The 15,522-nt window shown below is 34.4% G+C and overlaps 1 protein-coding gene and 1 long non-coding RNA gene across 15 annotated transcripts in view; both read left to right on the forward strand.

Moving 5' to 3' along the window:
- Positions 1–15,522, forward strand: part of LOC136036050 (fat-like cadherin-related tumor suppressor homolog) — a 401,362-nt gene that overhangs the window by 360,669 nt on the left and 25,171 nt on the right. Inside the window, exon 34 of one of the 14 annotated variants that reach the window (XM_065717995.1) lies at positions 8,511–8,794. The exons of the other annotated variants lie outside the window; for them this stretch is intronic. Coding sequence (XP_065574067.1) covers positions 8,511–8,794 — 284 coding nt within the window. The remainder of the gene's footprint in view (positions 1–8,510; positions 8,795–15,522) is intronic. 14 annotated transcript variants of the gene reach the window in all.
- LOC136036054 (uncharacterized) lies at positions 8,801–15,501 on the forward strand. The gene is made up of 2 exons (XR_010619622.1): positions 8,801–10,450; positions 10,490–15,501. It is a non-coding gene; the product is annotated as an uncharacterized LOC136036054 (long non-coding RNA).

Here is a 15,522-nt window from a genome sequence, read left to right on the forward strand (position 1 = left end):
AAATACAGAATTCGCATCTAAAGTAACCAAAACTTAGGGTAAAATATTATGTATCTCACTATTAGGGTTAACTATAGTAATTTAGAGATATGTCTTTACTTTATTGTTTTATGTTCAATGGACTAGCTAGGATCTAAATATAGCTACCATGTGGCAGTACAATGTGCCATATGGCTAACGACACAACTGTTAATAGTTTATTAGGGTACTAATTAGGTTAATTAGTATTTCAATCAATAGTGTCGGTTGGGGAGGGGGTAGTAGGGTTGTATTTGCCCCCAAGATTTTTTGCCCCTCTCCTAGTTTTACAAAAATTCCTTTTTTGTGTTTTTGCGTTGAAAATCGACATTTTTTGGTGGTTTGATTGAAAAATCGAAAACAATAAATTGCCTTCCGCCCCAGATTTTGAAAATAGGAATTCCCCTTCTTCTAATTTCTGTGAATCATCGCCGCTGATTTTATATTAGATATAAATTGCTTGCGTAATATGCTGGGTTTATGATAATGATTGCAGTTTATCTGCTATTGATTGATATGAAGAAAATAAAGGCGATACGTACTGGAGAAAGAGTTTTTAAGCATAAAAAGAGTCTATCTGACTGAAAAAGTCTAGTAAACTTGAAAATTTCTCAAAAAGTCTAGAACTTCGGTAAATTTTCTTTCTTGGAAGATTTACATGGCGAAATTTAAAAACTCTGTTTTTTTTTATCGATAGATTTGCAAAAAATTAATTAAAAATTACATTCTTGGTGATCGTCGTAAGTTTGTAAAAGTGATTAAACCCTCACACCCTTGGTCTCCTTGGTGATCAACAGACTCGTACAAATTTCTCATACAATTTTTGTGTACAAGTGTTATAAGTCCTATTTTTATAGTCATTTATTATTATTTTTTTTGCTGTAGACTTTATTTCAACTGCAACATTAAAAATAAAAATATGAATAAAATGCGAAAATATGATAAAAATGATAAAAAATATGATAAAAATATGACAAAAATGATGGTAGCTGTTGCAGGCCATCCAAGAGTATCCGAAATTGCTTCTGGATGTAAATGCATCTGCCTCGGTTCATCCAAGTTGAAATTCAAATATTTGAAATATTTAAAATATTTGCTTAAATATTTTGTAAAATAAAATTAAATATTTGTGAACTCTGCGTTCTCTATACATGACCATTTGTAAAGACTGGTAAATTTTGACTAGCCAGAATATTGGAGGAAGGGGGGGATAAAAGATTTTAGCGACTTGGTTATTTTTTACAGATTTTTGCCTTGATTTAGTTTTACTGAAATTGCTGTCAAATGAAAAAACTTTTGGGCCGTAGCATAATCAACTCTGTTAATTTTTTCTTGTATTTTTTATGGTAATTGTATTATTATATTTTTTTAATTTTGATGAAATTTCTCTTTTCTCGTTTTTCTCGGAACTGCTTTCAAATCAAAACTTTTCGGCTGCAGTATAATCAACTCTATCTGTTCGTTTTTTCTTGTATTTTTTCATGCAAGGTGCATTGCTATATTTCTTTAATTTTGATGCAATTTTCTTTTAACCCCCTCCCTCCCATCTTTTTATCTATCGTTGTGTCCCATTGCTTTGTTTAAATTAAACCCGTTTCTTCTCTTTCAATTTTTTGTAAATGGAAAAGCAGTGTGGTCAAAGAAATTATTTAATTTCTCAGAAAAGTTTCTGAGATTCACAACAATAAAACGGTATCCAAGTGCTAAATTACCATATTATTATATATTTACCATATTGTTATATATTACCATATTATTATATATTACCAATAACTACCATATTGTTATATACAGTTAGGAGTTAAGGGCCACCTAATTACATGCGGTAATCCTGCTCATTTGTATGTAGGAGAAGAGTGCGTAGCTGTGTTGGCCTTTAGTGATTTGGTGCTCCTGTGAGTCTTTAGAAGCCTAGTAGTAGTAACTTATTTCTTTTTTGCAATCTTGTATCCATCAAAGTTATAAATTCTTATTATTGTAACTTTGTTGACCTATTGCAACTAATTAGTTTCTTAATATTTTGTTTTTAAAAGTTGCAAAAATTAAATGTCGTAAAAGAAAAGCCCCAGACATTGAACTGTATTGGTGTAACAGACCTTCAGATATACATTAATGGGAAAAGCCAGGGAAACAAGGGAAAACACTACCCTTTCCCTGTCCTTTGACAGGGAAAATTTGTCAAAGGTAGATAAAATTGGCCGTTTTTAGGAAACAGAACTACTTCGACATTCCTGCCACCCTCAGAGCAACTTCTGAGGGTCGTTCCGGATTTAACTATTGTTATATATAATTATTTAAAATTATTTATATATTAACATATAAATTTACAATATAATTTAATCATTTATATTATAATGTTCTGATGAAACTAGTTTTTATATCCTGGCAACTTTAAGTCTATATGTTTCATCAACACCATTAAAAATTTATCTAGAGTGCCTCCCTTTGTGTTTTAGTCACAGTATTAATTTCATAGCAATTATATTAGCACACGAGGCTGGAACTAAGGTATTTCGGTTTAGGTCACCAAGTACGCCATCTAATTGATTTATTTTAAGGAATATTTTAAGTACTAGATGCCATGAGTTTGATGTATGAAGTCCTATTCCCATTTTTGAGTATCTTTTTTACTTTTCAAGATATATATAAACACACTAAAATCACAGTATCGAATACCTTTTTATGGCACTTGGTATTAACCAAGTGACATATAGCAATCGCAAATTCTGTCGGTCTGTCGGTCCCGGTTTTGCTACTTTAGGCACTTCCAGGTAAGCTAGGACGATGAAATTTGGCAGGCGTATCAGAATCCCGGCCAGATTAAATTACAAATAGTCTTTTTCCCAATTTGACCATCTGGGGGGAATTGGGGGGCTCGTTAATTCGGAAAAAATTGAAAAATTGAAGTATTTTTAACTTACGAACGGTTGATCAGATCTTAATGAAATTTGATGTTTGGAAGAATATCGTGTCTCATAGCTGTTATTTTAGATCCCGACCGGATCTGGTGACATTGGGGGGAGGGAATTGGGAGGGGGAAACCTAAAATCTTGGAAAACGCTTAGAGTGGAGGGATCGGGATGAAACTTAGTGGGAAAAATAAGCACAAGTCCTTGATACATGATTGACATAACCGGAACGTATCCGCTCTCTTTGGGGTGGTTGGGGGGGGGGGGGTTAATTCTGAAAAATTAGAAAAAATACAGTATTTTTAACTTACGAACGGCTGATCGGATCTCAATGAAATTTGATATTTAGAAGGATATCGTGTCTCAGAGCTCTTATTTTAAATCCCGACCGGATCTGATGTCATTGGGGGGGGGAGCTGGGAGGGGGAACCTTAAACTTGGAAAACACTTTTGAGTGGAGGGATCGGGATGAAACTTGGTGGGGAAAATAAGCTCAAGTCCTAGATACATTATTGACATAGCCGGAACGGATCCGCTCTCTTCGGGGTAGTTGGGGGGGGGGTAATTCTGAAAAATTAGAAAAAATGAGGTATTTTTAACTTACGAACGAGTGATGGGATCCCAATGAAATTTGATATTTAGAAGGATATCGTGTCTCAGAGCTCTTATTTTAAGTCTCGACCGGATCTGGTGTCATTGGGGGGGAGCTGGGAGGGGGAAACCTAAAACTTGGAAAACACTTTGAGTGGAGGGATCGGGATGAAACTCGGCGGGGAAAATAAGCTCAAGTCCTAGATACATTATTGACATAGCCGGAACGGATCCGCTCTCTTCGGGGTAGCGGGGGGGGGTTAATTCTGAAAAATTAGAAAAAAATGAGGTATTTTTAACTTACGAACGAGTGATCGGATCTCAATGAAATTTGACATTTAGAATGGTATCGTGTCTCAGAGCTCTTATTTTAAATCCTGACCGGATCTGTTGACATTGGGGGTGGAGTTGGGAGGGGGAAACATAAATTTAGGAAAACACTTAGAGTCGAGGGATCGGGATGAAACTTGGTGGTAAAAAAAAGCCCAAGTCCTAGATACATGATTGACATAACCGGAACGTATCCGCTCTCTTTGGGGTAGTTGAGGGGGGCAAGGGTTAATTTTGAAAAATTAGAAAAAATGAGGTATTTTTAACTTACGAACGGGCGATCGGATCTCAATGAAATTTGATATTTAGGACGATATCGTGTCTCAAAGCTCTTATTTTAAATCCCGATTGGATCTGGGGACATTGGGGGGAGTTTGGAGTGGGGGAACCTAAAATCATGGAAAAAGCTTAGATTGGAGGGATCGAGATGAAAATTGATGGGAAAAATAAGCAGAAGTCTAAGATACGTGATTTACATAATTGGAACGGATCCGCTCTATTGGGGTGGGGGGGGGGGTTTGTTAATTCTGAAAAATGAGAATAAATGACGTATGTTTAACTTACGAAGGAGTGATCGAATCTTCATGAAACTTCATATTTAGAAGGACCTCGTAACTCAGATCTCTTATTTTAAATCTCAACTGGATCCAGCGTAATTGGGGGGGGGGCAGTTGGGGGGACCGGAAATCTTAGAAAATACTTAAAGCGGTGAGATCAGGATGAAACTGGATGGGAAGAATAAAAACTTGTCTAAGATACGTGACTAACATAACCGGACTGGATCTGCTCTCTTTGGTGGAGTTGGGGGTGGGGGGTTATTTTGAAAATTGAGGTATTTGTAACTTACGAACGGGTGACCAGATCTTAATGAAATTTGATATTTAGAAGGATCTTGTGCTTTAAAGCTCTAATTTTAAATTCCGACCAGATCCTGTGATACTGATGGGAGTTGGAGGGTAAAACTGGAATTCTTGGAAAACGGGATAATTGGGGTATTTTTCTCTTACGAATAGGTGATCGGTTCTTAATGAAATTTGATATTTAGAAGGAGTTCATGTCTGAGAGCTCTGAAATCCCGACCAGATCTTTGACATTGGGGGGAGTTGAAGGGGGAAATCTTGGAAAACACTTGGAGTGGAGGAATCGGGATGAAGCTTGGTGGATAGAGTAAGCAAATGTTGGATGATACGTGATTGACGAAACCGCACTGGATTCGCTCTCTTTGGGAGAGTTGGGGGCAGGGGCTCAGTGATTTGGCGAGTCAGGTGCTTCTGGACGTGCTAGGACGATGAAAATCGGTAGGCGTGTCAGGGACCGGCACAAATTGACTTGATAAAGTCGTTTTCCCATATTCGACCATCTGGGGGGCTAAAGGGAGAGGAAACATTAGAAAAAAATAGGTATTTATAACTTACGAGTGGGTGATCGGATCTTAATGAATTTTGATATTTAGAAGGACATCGTGACTCAGAGCTCTTATTTTAAATCCTGACTGGCATTAAGCCTCTCAGTTTTCTTTCAATCAATCTATTGATTCATAGAATTTTGTTAGAGCTCATACAGTATGATTTCTTGGCTCTTAGCTCTTCTTGCCTCGTCACAAGTGCCGTATGAGCTCTTAGCTCTTGTTAAAAAATATAAAAATACCATCGAATCCTTTTTTAAGATATCAGGCCGTTACCATAAGCAAAGGAAAGAAAAATTTCTTTTTCTGTTGTATTTCCACTGCCTTAAAGTGCATACCCTGAACAAGAAAACAAAGGCATATTTGTAAAACTTCCTTCTCTGCAAGAACAATAAAAAATAAAACTCAAATATAAAATTCAAATCTTTTAGCTTAACACTTTTTATGTCAGTACAATAAAAATAAGTTTTTAAAATTACTATTAAATTAAAATAGTACATTGTCTGTTAACAAAATAAAAATAACAGAAAGCAAGCGAAAAAAAGAGAAAAAATCTTTTCTCAGTTTTATTCTCTCTGCTCTAAATTCATGTCCTGAAAAAGAAAAAAAGAGCATATACATGAAAAAAAAATCCTTCACTACATAAACAATAAACATTGAAACTCACACATGAATTTCATTAAATTAATTGATTATATCGTTGTGTCCAGAACGAAAGGGCATATACCTGGCAGGGTTTAATCCCTTTACTGAGAATCTTTGCCAGTTTGTAGCCCTATTTCCCTGATACTGTCTTTTCAAAGGAACCTTTAGTGATAAATCTGAAGACAATACGGTAAATCTGATTTAGAGTACTTATCGTTGTGGTTGCCCTCTTGGGTCATTTATTAGAACTCTTCGCGGGGCTTACTCTTTCAGTATCCTTCTGTCATATTCAAACTCCCTAGACCGTTCTTTCAACTTGTAAATACTGAGTGCCTATGTAAGTAGCCTCCAAACAGTTCGTTCGTAAAGAGTAACATGTCACCGTAGCTGAATAAAAAAAATGTTGACTCTGAAAATCTTTTTTTATTGCTCATTTAATTCTGAACTCTTTTCTTTAATTCTAAACATTTTAGTTCTACTCATTCTACTTATTTTTTAGTTCAATTTTACATTTCCCATTTACATAATCCCTTTTTACCTTTTTCGTTTATTATTTAATTTTCCCATATTAAGAGACGCTTATCAGTATTGTCTCTTGTTTTGCACATACTTTATGGATTTGAACAACTTCCTTCGTTAAAGAGTAGCGTTTGTCACCGTCCTCACTAACCTAATTTAAAAAAAAAAAAAAAAAAAACCTCATCCTTTTTTAGTAACCATTTGCCTGTCTCTTACTGCCTGCCTTCTGTCTGCACTTCAGCTACGCCTATCATTGGTATCTCATGTTTCTTTATTCTAACTCTAAAATGAGAAAGTTTTTTTTAAAGTTTGTTTTAGAACAACTGCCATCTTTGTTTATTGCCAGTATGACATTTGCATATAAAATATTGAGTTAGTTAGAAGTTGTTTTTCAAACAATTTTAAAGGCTCCAAGGATTCTTGGAATTGCGAAAACTTTTAGGATGCCATGACCTCTTTAGATGAGATATTTATTTCTAGAACTCTGTATCTGAAAATGTGTCGCATAATTTGAAGCTCGAGTCATTCGGTAAATTGTGCGCACTTTTTATTTAAAGGGCTATAAGGGCAATTTATTTGAAAACGGGATATAAATTGGTTAGAAGTAAGGATATAGCATAGTTTTTGAGATGTAAAATTTATATTTTCGAATTATTATCACTAAGTTATTGGCGAAATCGTGTAATCTGTGTAGTGCAGTCAGTCTAAAGTAGACTTAGCAAAGAGCGCTATTTCTCACGTTATATTTTAAATCGCTTTTTTAATCTGTTTATGTAGACTAAATCGTAGAGAGTTGGAAGCAGGTTCATGTGTTCATAATTCTAATTTCTGCCAAAAGGGAACATAGTTTTGAAAGCACAGTTTTTGAAGAAATACGGGCTTTTTTGAAATCGGAGATAACCATCTTCGGATCTGAATGTTTCGGCTATAGTCTATTTAGAATTCGGCTACGCAAAACTCAAACACAATCTCTGGTAAAATATGATTTTTTTATCTAGATGCACCGTGTGTCCTTACCCGTTGTGTTGATTTCTCCAAATTTCTCCAATTGTGGGTTTCGCGATTTGTCTTTGTGTGAAAGCAATACGTGCTATAATCTTCCATGCAGCATAGTAATTACAAATTGTAATTGATCAAAACTTGCTTTTCAGAGGGAATATAATTATTTTGGACGAATGGAAAAGAAATACTTACTAAAATGTGAAGAGAAACTAAAAAGAGATAAACAACTATAGCCTGGAAGAGATACGATGAGAACGCCTGTTGGCCCCAGTTTAGCTTCGCTACCAAAGCCAATTTCTATTATTGCCTGTTTTGTTCATCGTTTTTACTGGCTAGACTAACGTTAGCTCCCAATCCAATTCTTGGACAAAATATAGTTTTCATATATCCAACTGTAAAAGCCAATACACCTATCATCTAAAATAGAAATTTTCCTCCTTACTCGCCGTAAAGTGTGCAATTTCACTGCACAAAATTTTGCTATTACTTATAACGTTAAAGAAATGGGCGATGGGAGGCTAAATATTTTGGACGACATAGAAAGAACATAAAAGTGTGAGGAGGAAAAATCCAAAGTAAATATAACCTGATTGAGAGATTGCAAGAAAATATATTGGCTCTATTCAGTTTACCGCCACCACGCGAGTCAATTACTTTTAGTCCTCTTTTGTTCCCTCTTTCGCCAATTATTTTGTAATATCAAATCTTGCAATAGAAAATAGATTTTTATTGAAAATTTTGAAATCCAATATATATTATGAAAAATATTATCCCATAAAGCCTTCTAGTTTATTCAGTAATTAGTTTATTTTGCTAGTATCGTTGTTGTTGATAAAGTTAGAGAAAGGATGGGGGTGGGCTCACAATTAACCCACAGGTGATACTAATCTCGCTCAGGGTTGTTTTTCTTATTAATGGGGTGCACCCACTATCCCTGGATTGAGGCTCAGGCCTTCAAGGTCCATTGCTTCCACATCCCAAAAACTATGCTCTATTTGTGGTTGCGGGGGGCAATCTTTTCAGAATCCCTAGTAACCGAATTTTCCCGGTTTTCTCACTACTGTATTCAATCCACTTCTTTTTAACTATAGATGGTAAACGGCCAAGTTCAGTACCGATTTGACTGCGGCAGTGGTGAAGGCCTTGTTCGAGTATCCGGTACTTACGTTAATGATGGAAAGTGGCATGAAGTTCGATTGCAACGCCATGGTAACAAAGCAGAGTTATTCATAGATGGCAGATTTAGCGCCCACGGGTCTGCACCTGGTGTAAACGATGTTTTAAATATGGAAAATACGGATGTTTATTTCGGCGCAGAAGTAAGACAGCTACCAGGTTTACCCGGCTTCGATGATACAAGAATGGGTTTTATTGGGTAAGTAATTCTTGTTATTAGTTATTTGAATTTGTTGAATTACTATTTAAATTTATGTATTTTAAATCTAATTACTTTACAAATCTGTAATATTTAAACCTTCGTAAATCTTTCTGATCAGCTTCACTGTGGGGTACAAAAGGGTCAAGATCGCGACAGTATGGCAAGATACGGTCTGTGTGTATGTTTTCAAGTCGAAAAATAGCCATAAGAATATTTGAATAATTTTTTTACAGTAGCTAAACTTAGTGAATATAGATTATTAACTTCATAAACTTTATATTCAAATTTTGGTAAACAATGTATTCCTTTTCACACATAAGTCCAATCGTAAATATATTAAATATTAAAGCTATTTTTTTTAGCTAGATTACTAGATCAACTAGATCACTGAGCTCTTGCCGGTCTAGATCACTAGATCACTAGACCTAGATCACTAGATTACTAGATCACTAGAGCACTGAGTGATCAACTAGATCACTGAGCTCTTGCCGGTCTAGATCACTAGATCACTAGACCTAGATCACTAGATTACTAGATCACTAGATCACTGAGTGATCAACTAGATCACTGAGCTCTTGCCGGTCTCAAGTTCTTAGGGATGTTAAAAAGAAACGTAACATAAGTTATTCGAAAATTGTTGGAAATCGGAGCCACTATCGAAGGCAAGCTTTATCTAGACTTTATCCACTTTGTGTGGTCATTCCGTGCTTTAAATGCTGGTTTTAGCAATATTCTTAACAAAAGTGATTTAGAACGGATCAAGATCGACTATTACTGGCATCTTAACTTCTGCTATATCTTTCCCTATCTTTCAGCAATAGTAATTTGATTTCATTATATTCAGCAACATGTGTTATTCAAAAATTTCAAATGCTAAGTTGGAAATTATTGAATAGTTCTCCATTAGGTCTTGGTCGGTTCCCCCAGTCTGTTATCCGCCTTTTTTCGTAAAAAGTTTCATTTTCTCATCTTTTTGAGTCTTGATTGTTTTTCCTTTCCTTTGTTTACTCTGCTCTTGTGAAGTTTTTAAGTTTTCATGTTTTCATTTATTGTAGTTTATCCTCTTATTTTTTTTGGATACTCCACAACTGTCATTTTTGTATCTGATGTGGGCTAAAGATAAATTATTATTATTATTGTTATTTTAATCTATAGTATTTGAATCTTATATATATAAATCTTTCTAATAAGATTTGAGGCCTATTCCACTGACAAAACCGAATCGTAAAATCACAATCGTATTGTAAATTTGCCGCTCCGCTGACAATCAGCATTATCAGGAACGAAAAAGAGAGAGAGAGAGAGAGAGAGAGAGAGAGAGAGAGAGAGAGAGAGAGAGAGAAGAGAAAAAGAGAAGAAAGAGAAAACACGAGAGAAAGAAAACAGAGAGAAAAGATAAAAGAGAAAGAGAAGAAAGAGAAAACACGAGAGAAAGAAAACAGAGAGAAAAGGGAGAGAGATAAAGGGAAAAAAGAACAAAAAAGAGAGAGAAAGGGAGAGAAGAGAGAAAAGGGGAGAGAAGAGAGAAAAAAGGTAGAGAAGAGAGAGAAAAGGGAGAGAAGAGAGAGAAAAGGGACAGAAGAAAGAAAAAAGGTAGAGAAGAGAGAGAAAAGGGAGAGAAGAGAGAAAAAAGGGACAGAAGAGAGAAAAAAGGTAGAGAAGAGAGAAAAAGGGAGAGAAGAGAGAAAAAAGGGAGAGAAGAGAGAAAAAAGGGAGAGAAGAGAGAGAGAGAAGAGAGAGAGAGAAAGAGAGAGAGAGAGAGAGAGAGAGAGAGAGAGAGAGAGAGAGAGCATAGAGGGAGAGAAAAAATAGCAATCAGCCTTTTAAGTTCATAATCTAGATTGTGAATTCGACAACTACGCTCCAAAGGAAGATTATGGATTTCGATTGTTGGTTTTGCCCAGTCGTGATTTGAGTTTATAAACTTTTTTGTTCCACTAAGAACTCTCAATCTTGTTTTAAGAATCCGGTTAGTCATTAGGAAACATCTTTACTGTGATCGCGATAATAATGACAAGAAACAGTTGATGTTTATTTTTTTTTCCAAAACTCGGTGAACGTTTTGCTTTACATAAAAAGAATAGAGCATAAATGAACCGCCTTTTCGTTCTGAAATTTCCCTCAACAGTTTCTGAAAATGATGGTCTTTTCCCACTTAAACAAAGCACTTCAAACAATTTTCCTGGAATCACGAAAGACTGGAAAATACTGTTTATTTCTTCTTTTTAAAGAACACATTTAAAGCTACTTTCTATAAGATATAAGCAATTTTTCGATCTAGGGCAAAGTTAATTTTCCCCCCTTTTCTTCGTTAATCAATGCTCTTTTTTCTTTTTGTTACGCATTGCTTGCAGGAAACCTACAACTAAAAGCACTTTGTTATGTTATGTCTCATTATCAGACAAGTTGAAATATTTAGTAGAAATGAGATAAAACACATTTCAGTCAGTAATGTTTCAAATTTTTTTTTGTTCAGTATTTACCATTTAAATTTTTTCATTTTTATTTTTCGTTAATTGATCTTTATACCATTTTTTTTTGTTCAACACAGTAAAAGTCGCTTGATTTTACTTTCCTCTGTATTTTCTTGAAATAAATAGTTCTTCTAAAAAAACATAAAATAAATTTTCTTGAAAAAAAAATTCTCACATTCAACCTGACATCATTGGACCTGTTTAACATGCCATAAGTAGCCTTGGAATGAAAGCGAGGTTTTTTTCAATTTTCACTGTCATTATTCTTCGACTAACTCCTCTATTGATTCCTCCTTGATCATTTTCCTCCGTCGATTGCCAATCTCCTCCCTCAATAAATTTCCTCCATACCAATTTGTGTCAATTTTCCCCACTCCAATTGTTTTGCATTTTTTTAAAATGAATTGAACATAAATGAATCTTCTTCTTTCTGATTTTCTCTCAATAATTTCTGAAATTAATGGGTCTTTTTCTCTTAATCAAAGCACTTTAAAAAAAATGAAATCAGGAAAGACCTGGAAAACAGTGTTTATCTCGTCTTCTTGTAGAAAATGTTTAAACTTGTTTTCTATAATATTTGGGGATTCTTTCGATATCCATGGTAAAATTGACATTGATTTTTTTTTTCTTTTTATCCTTAATCAATGCTCTTTTTTTATTCATTACCCGAAGGGAACGCACATCTGAAAACATTTAGTTGTGTTTGTGGCTAGCTGTCTTGTCTCATGATCTTATGATTATCAAATAAGTTGAAATATTTAGTAGTAACAAGATAACAAAAACATATTTTAATAGTTTTTTTTTCAAAATTTTACAATTCAAATTTTTTTTATGAACTTTTCTTTTCCATGGACTGCTATTTTCCCATAAATATTTTCACTCAGTGAAATCAAGGTCTCATTCTTTTACTTTACTCTGTAATTCTTGTGGAATAAAAAAATTTATTTAATCCATCAAAATTTATTTAATCTCTCATATTTAGTCTCTCAAATTTAATATTCCATTTTTAATCCTTCTTATAAAACATTTCTGAAAATTGCCTCTGCAAATAGTTTGACATTTACAATTATCTTATCCCTTGCTGTTCAAGATATCTACTTGTTTAATAAAAATATGAAAAAACTGATAATGTTTTCTCAGCAGCAAAACAAGGACGAGGGACGAGGTGAATTTCTCTTTCTCGCTCCATGAAGGATTTGTTTTAGCATACTATGTTATTTTGCTATAAAAAGGTAAAGTTCATCTTCAATCTTCTCATAAATGCTCCGAGAACAAAAGTTCCTTGAATTATTAAAGGCTGGAAGATTATTTTGTTTCTTATTGCTACAAAACATTTCTATTTATTTGATATTCAAAAGCTAAGAGGAATAGCAGGGGAAAAGCTAATGAGAATATAGTTTCGTTTCTTTAGCGTTTTTTCTCCTTGTAATCTGTTTCTTTTCACATTTTTTCTCTAATTATTTCTAGTAGTTTAGTTTTTTCCATAAGTATCTTAGAATAAACAATTCACGGGTTTGTTATTTTTCAAATGCTCAACAAAAATATTTCTTTGAATAGATAGACTTGTAAATCATATATTTTTCATGTTGTTATATTAAACAAAAAAAAATACGGTATATATTATCTTATTTTGTAGCAAAAAAAGAAAGTAAAATTACACGGTTTGGAACTTGTACAATAATTTTTGTTAAGTGTAGGTCACATTTTAGTTCAAATATTGGAGGTAGAGCACGCCCCACAACATGTTTATTGGGTGTGTTTTAGCCTTAAAGTACCTCTTTACTTTAATGCGAAAAAACTTTAGTTTGAACAGCAGTTTTTTCTTTTTGTATATCATTTATCAACTATTGGCGGAATTCCAAGATATTGATAAAGAAGTTAACTCCCTGTTTGTTTAATTTAGGTTTACTATTTTAGTTTCAAGTTCTTTTTTACTTAAGTTGCGGAAGGCAGCTATCCATCTCAACCTCCTGTGTACACTCAGCATGAATAAGGCATATTTTCAACAGATAGAAGTCCGAATATTTACCTATAACAGAGTGTATACTTTTTTATGACTGTCTATATCATGATCTTTCTTAAATGGGTTTTTAACCTTATTTAAATCATAATTGTGGATTTGTGGCACAAAATGGCGTAAATGGTATGCGATATTTATATGGTATAATGGTATTGATAATATGGTATATATGGCATACCGGTATAAATGGTATTTTCCTTGGTGGTCTTTCCTTTCCTTGAAAATGCTACTAGAAAGTGACATATTCTTTTTAATAAGCAATATTACTATGTTTCCCAGTCATTCGCTTGATGCCATCGATTATGTACCTTGTGGACCTGAATTTTCCAACCGGACCTCCAACCCGAATTTTCTAGGTTGGTCTAATTCTTCTCTCATTTCTGAAAATATCCCTTTAAATTGTTAGTTCCTTATTCCTCCCCCTCCCAAAAGAAAAGTTTGCTTTGCATTATGAAATAATTTTCTGTTGTATATAAGATGAAATCGTCTCTGGGGAAAACTTATAAGCAAGTTATTGTAAATATTCTTATCAAGAAAATCAATGTTCTTCACATCATTTTTGTATATTCTTTCTTTTGAAATAGGAGCCTCAACTTCTAGAATTGAGTTGCCATGAATGCCAACCTTGATGGGGTTAAACTCATTAAAATTTCAACCCTTTTGTGTACTTCAGTCGCTTTTTTTTCATCCAGGGGAGACTGGATCGTTGGACCGCCTTTGGAGGAAAGGAAGTTCTTTTATTCCCCCTCATTTGTTTATAGATATTCATGCAAGTGAGTACGGTACCTTCCACACTATATCCCTAATTTTTCTCCAATTAGAAAGGGGCTTCCCCCCTCTGAGCAATAGCTTTGAGTGTTTGATTTCAGTGTATTTCTGTAAAATAATGGATGTGAGGAGTCGCTTCCCTCCTCTGAGCAATAATTCTGAGTGTTTGATTTCAGTGTATTTCTGTAAAATAAGGGATGTGAGGAGGGGCTTCCCTCCTCTGAGCAATAACTCTGAGTGTTTGATTTCAGTGTATTTCTGTAAAATAAGGGGTGTGAGGAGAGGTATCTACCCCACCCTCTCCCCAAGTTTTACCCAAGAAGCTTCCATAAAATAGAAAAAGTTAGCCCTATAATTTTAACCTTCAGCCCCCTTCCCCTGGCCCCTAGGAAAATTGCTTGATTTCCCGTAAAACTTGATTTTCAAATGTATAGTATGCAGTAATAATCATGTACAACATGCATAAGTAGTCGTGTATTCGTCCTTCCTCTTCAAGTATCCTTCCTAAGTAAAATATGAAACGCTCTTTTACAGAGGGAGCTCAAACCTCTGTCTAGGGTTATCAGACATGCTGAATTTAAATTTACTGGACGGTTTTAACTATGTGCCATGTATATCCTCTTTTTTCATCTTGAAATAGGTTTTTTTTAGAAAGTAGATTGGATGCGGCAGCTTGTTTTTATTTAATTACTAGTGGTAAAATGTTTGTCAAGATTGGACCCATTTTAGAAGTGTATTTCCTCTTTTTCTAAAACTATTCAAATTTTCATATATTGTCAACTTTGGGTAGGTAACTTTAGACTTGATTAGTTTTTACATATTTGGAACCAGCTCACAAACTAGTTTCCTCGATGTGCGTATTGTTTTTGAAATTCTGTTTTTAAACAGAATTTAGGTTACTATGGACAAGCATATCTGAAAGTTGCGAATGCAGTGGCATCAATTCACCGAAATTAGAGAGGAGCAAAAAACAAATGTGTTTTTCAGATGTAGAAGGGGAAGGGGTCATTTTTTCATTGAAAGTGTAAAAAGGTGCTTTTCAATAAAAGCAAAAAAGGAATTTTCTAGATATGAGGCGGCAATACCCCACCCTCCCCCTCCAATTTATACCACTGTATGTATTTAATCTGTAGGTATTTTCTAATCTCTTAAAGTTTTAAAAATGTCTTAAAATCTTATTTACAATATCGACAGGCTCCATGTCGATCAAGGGGCTATTTCAGGTAATGTGTTGGTGTATACTCCGACAGTTCTGTGAAGTTTCATAAACATTCTAACCCCAAGAAAAGAAAAGACATGAAAAGTAGAAATTTTTCTCAGAATTATCCAATCATGGATGTATTTCATACTTGAGATGAGTATTTGAATGAATTAAGAAAAATATCCATGATTAAGGCAAATTATTCTGAATTTCTATTTCGACTGCGGGGTTATTTTTCTTTCTTGCAATATTTCTGTGATTC

Source organism: Artemia franciscana, chromosome 15 (genome assembly GCF_032884065.1).
Source record: "Artemia franciscana chromosome 15, ASM3288406v1, whole genome shotgun sequence".
Taxonomy (NCBI): domain Eukaryota; kingdom Metazoa; phylum Arthropoda; class Branchiopoda; order Anostraca; family Artemiidae; genus Artemia; species Artemia franciscana.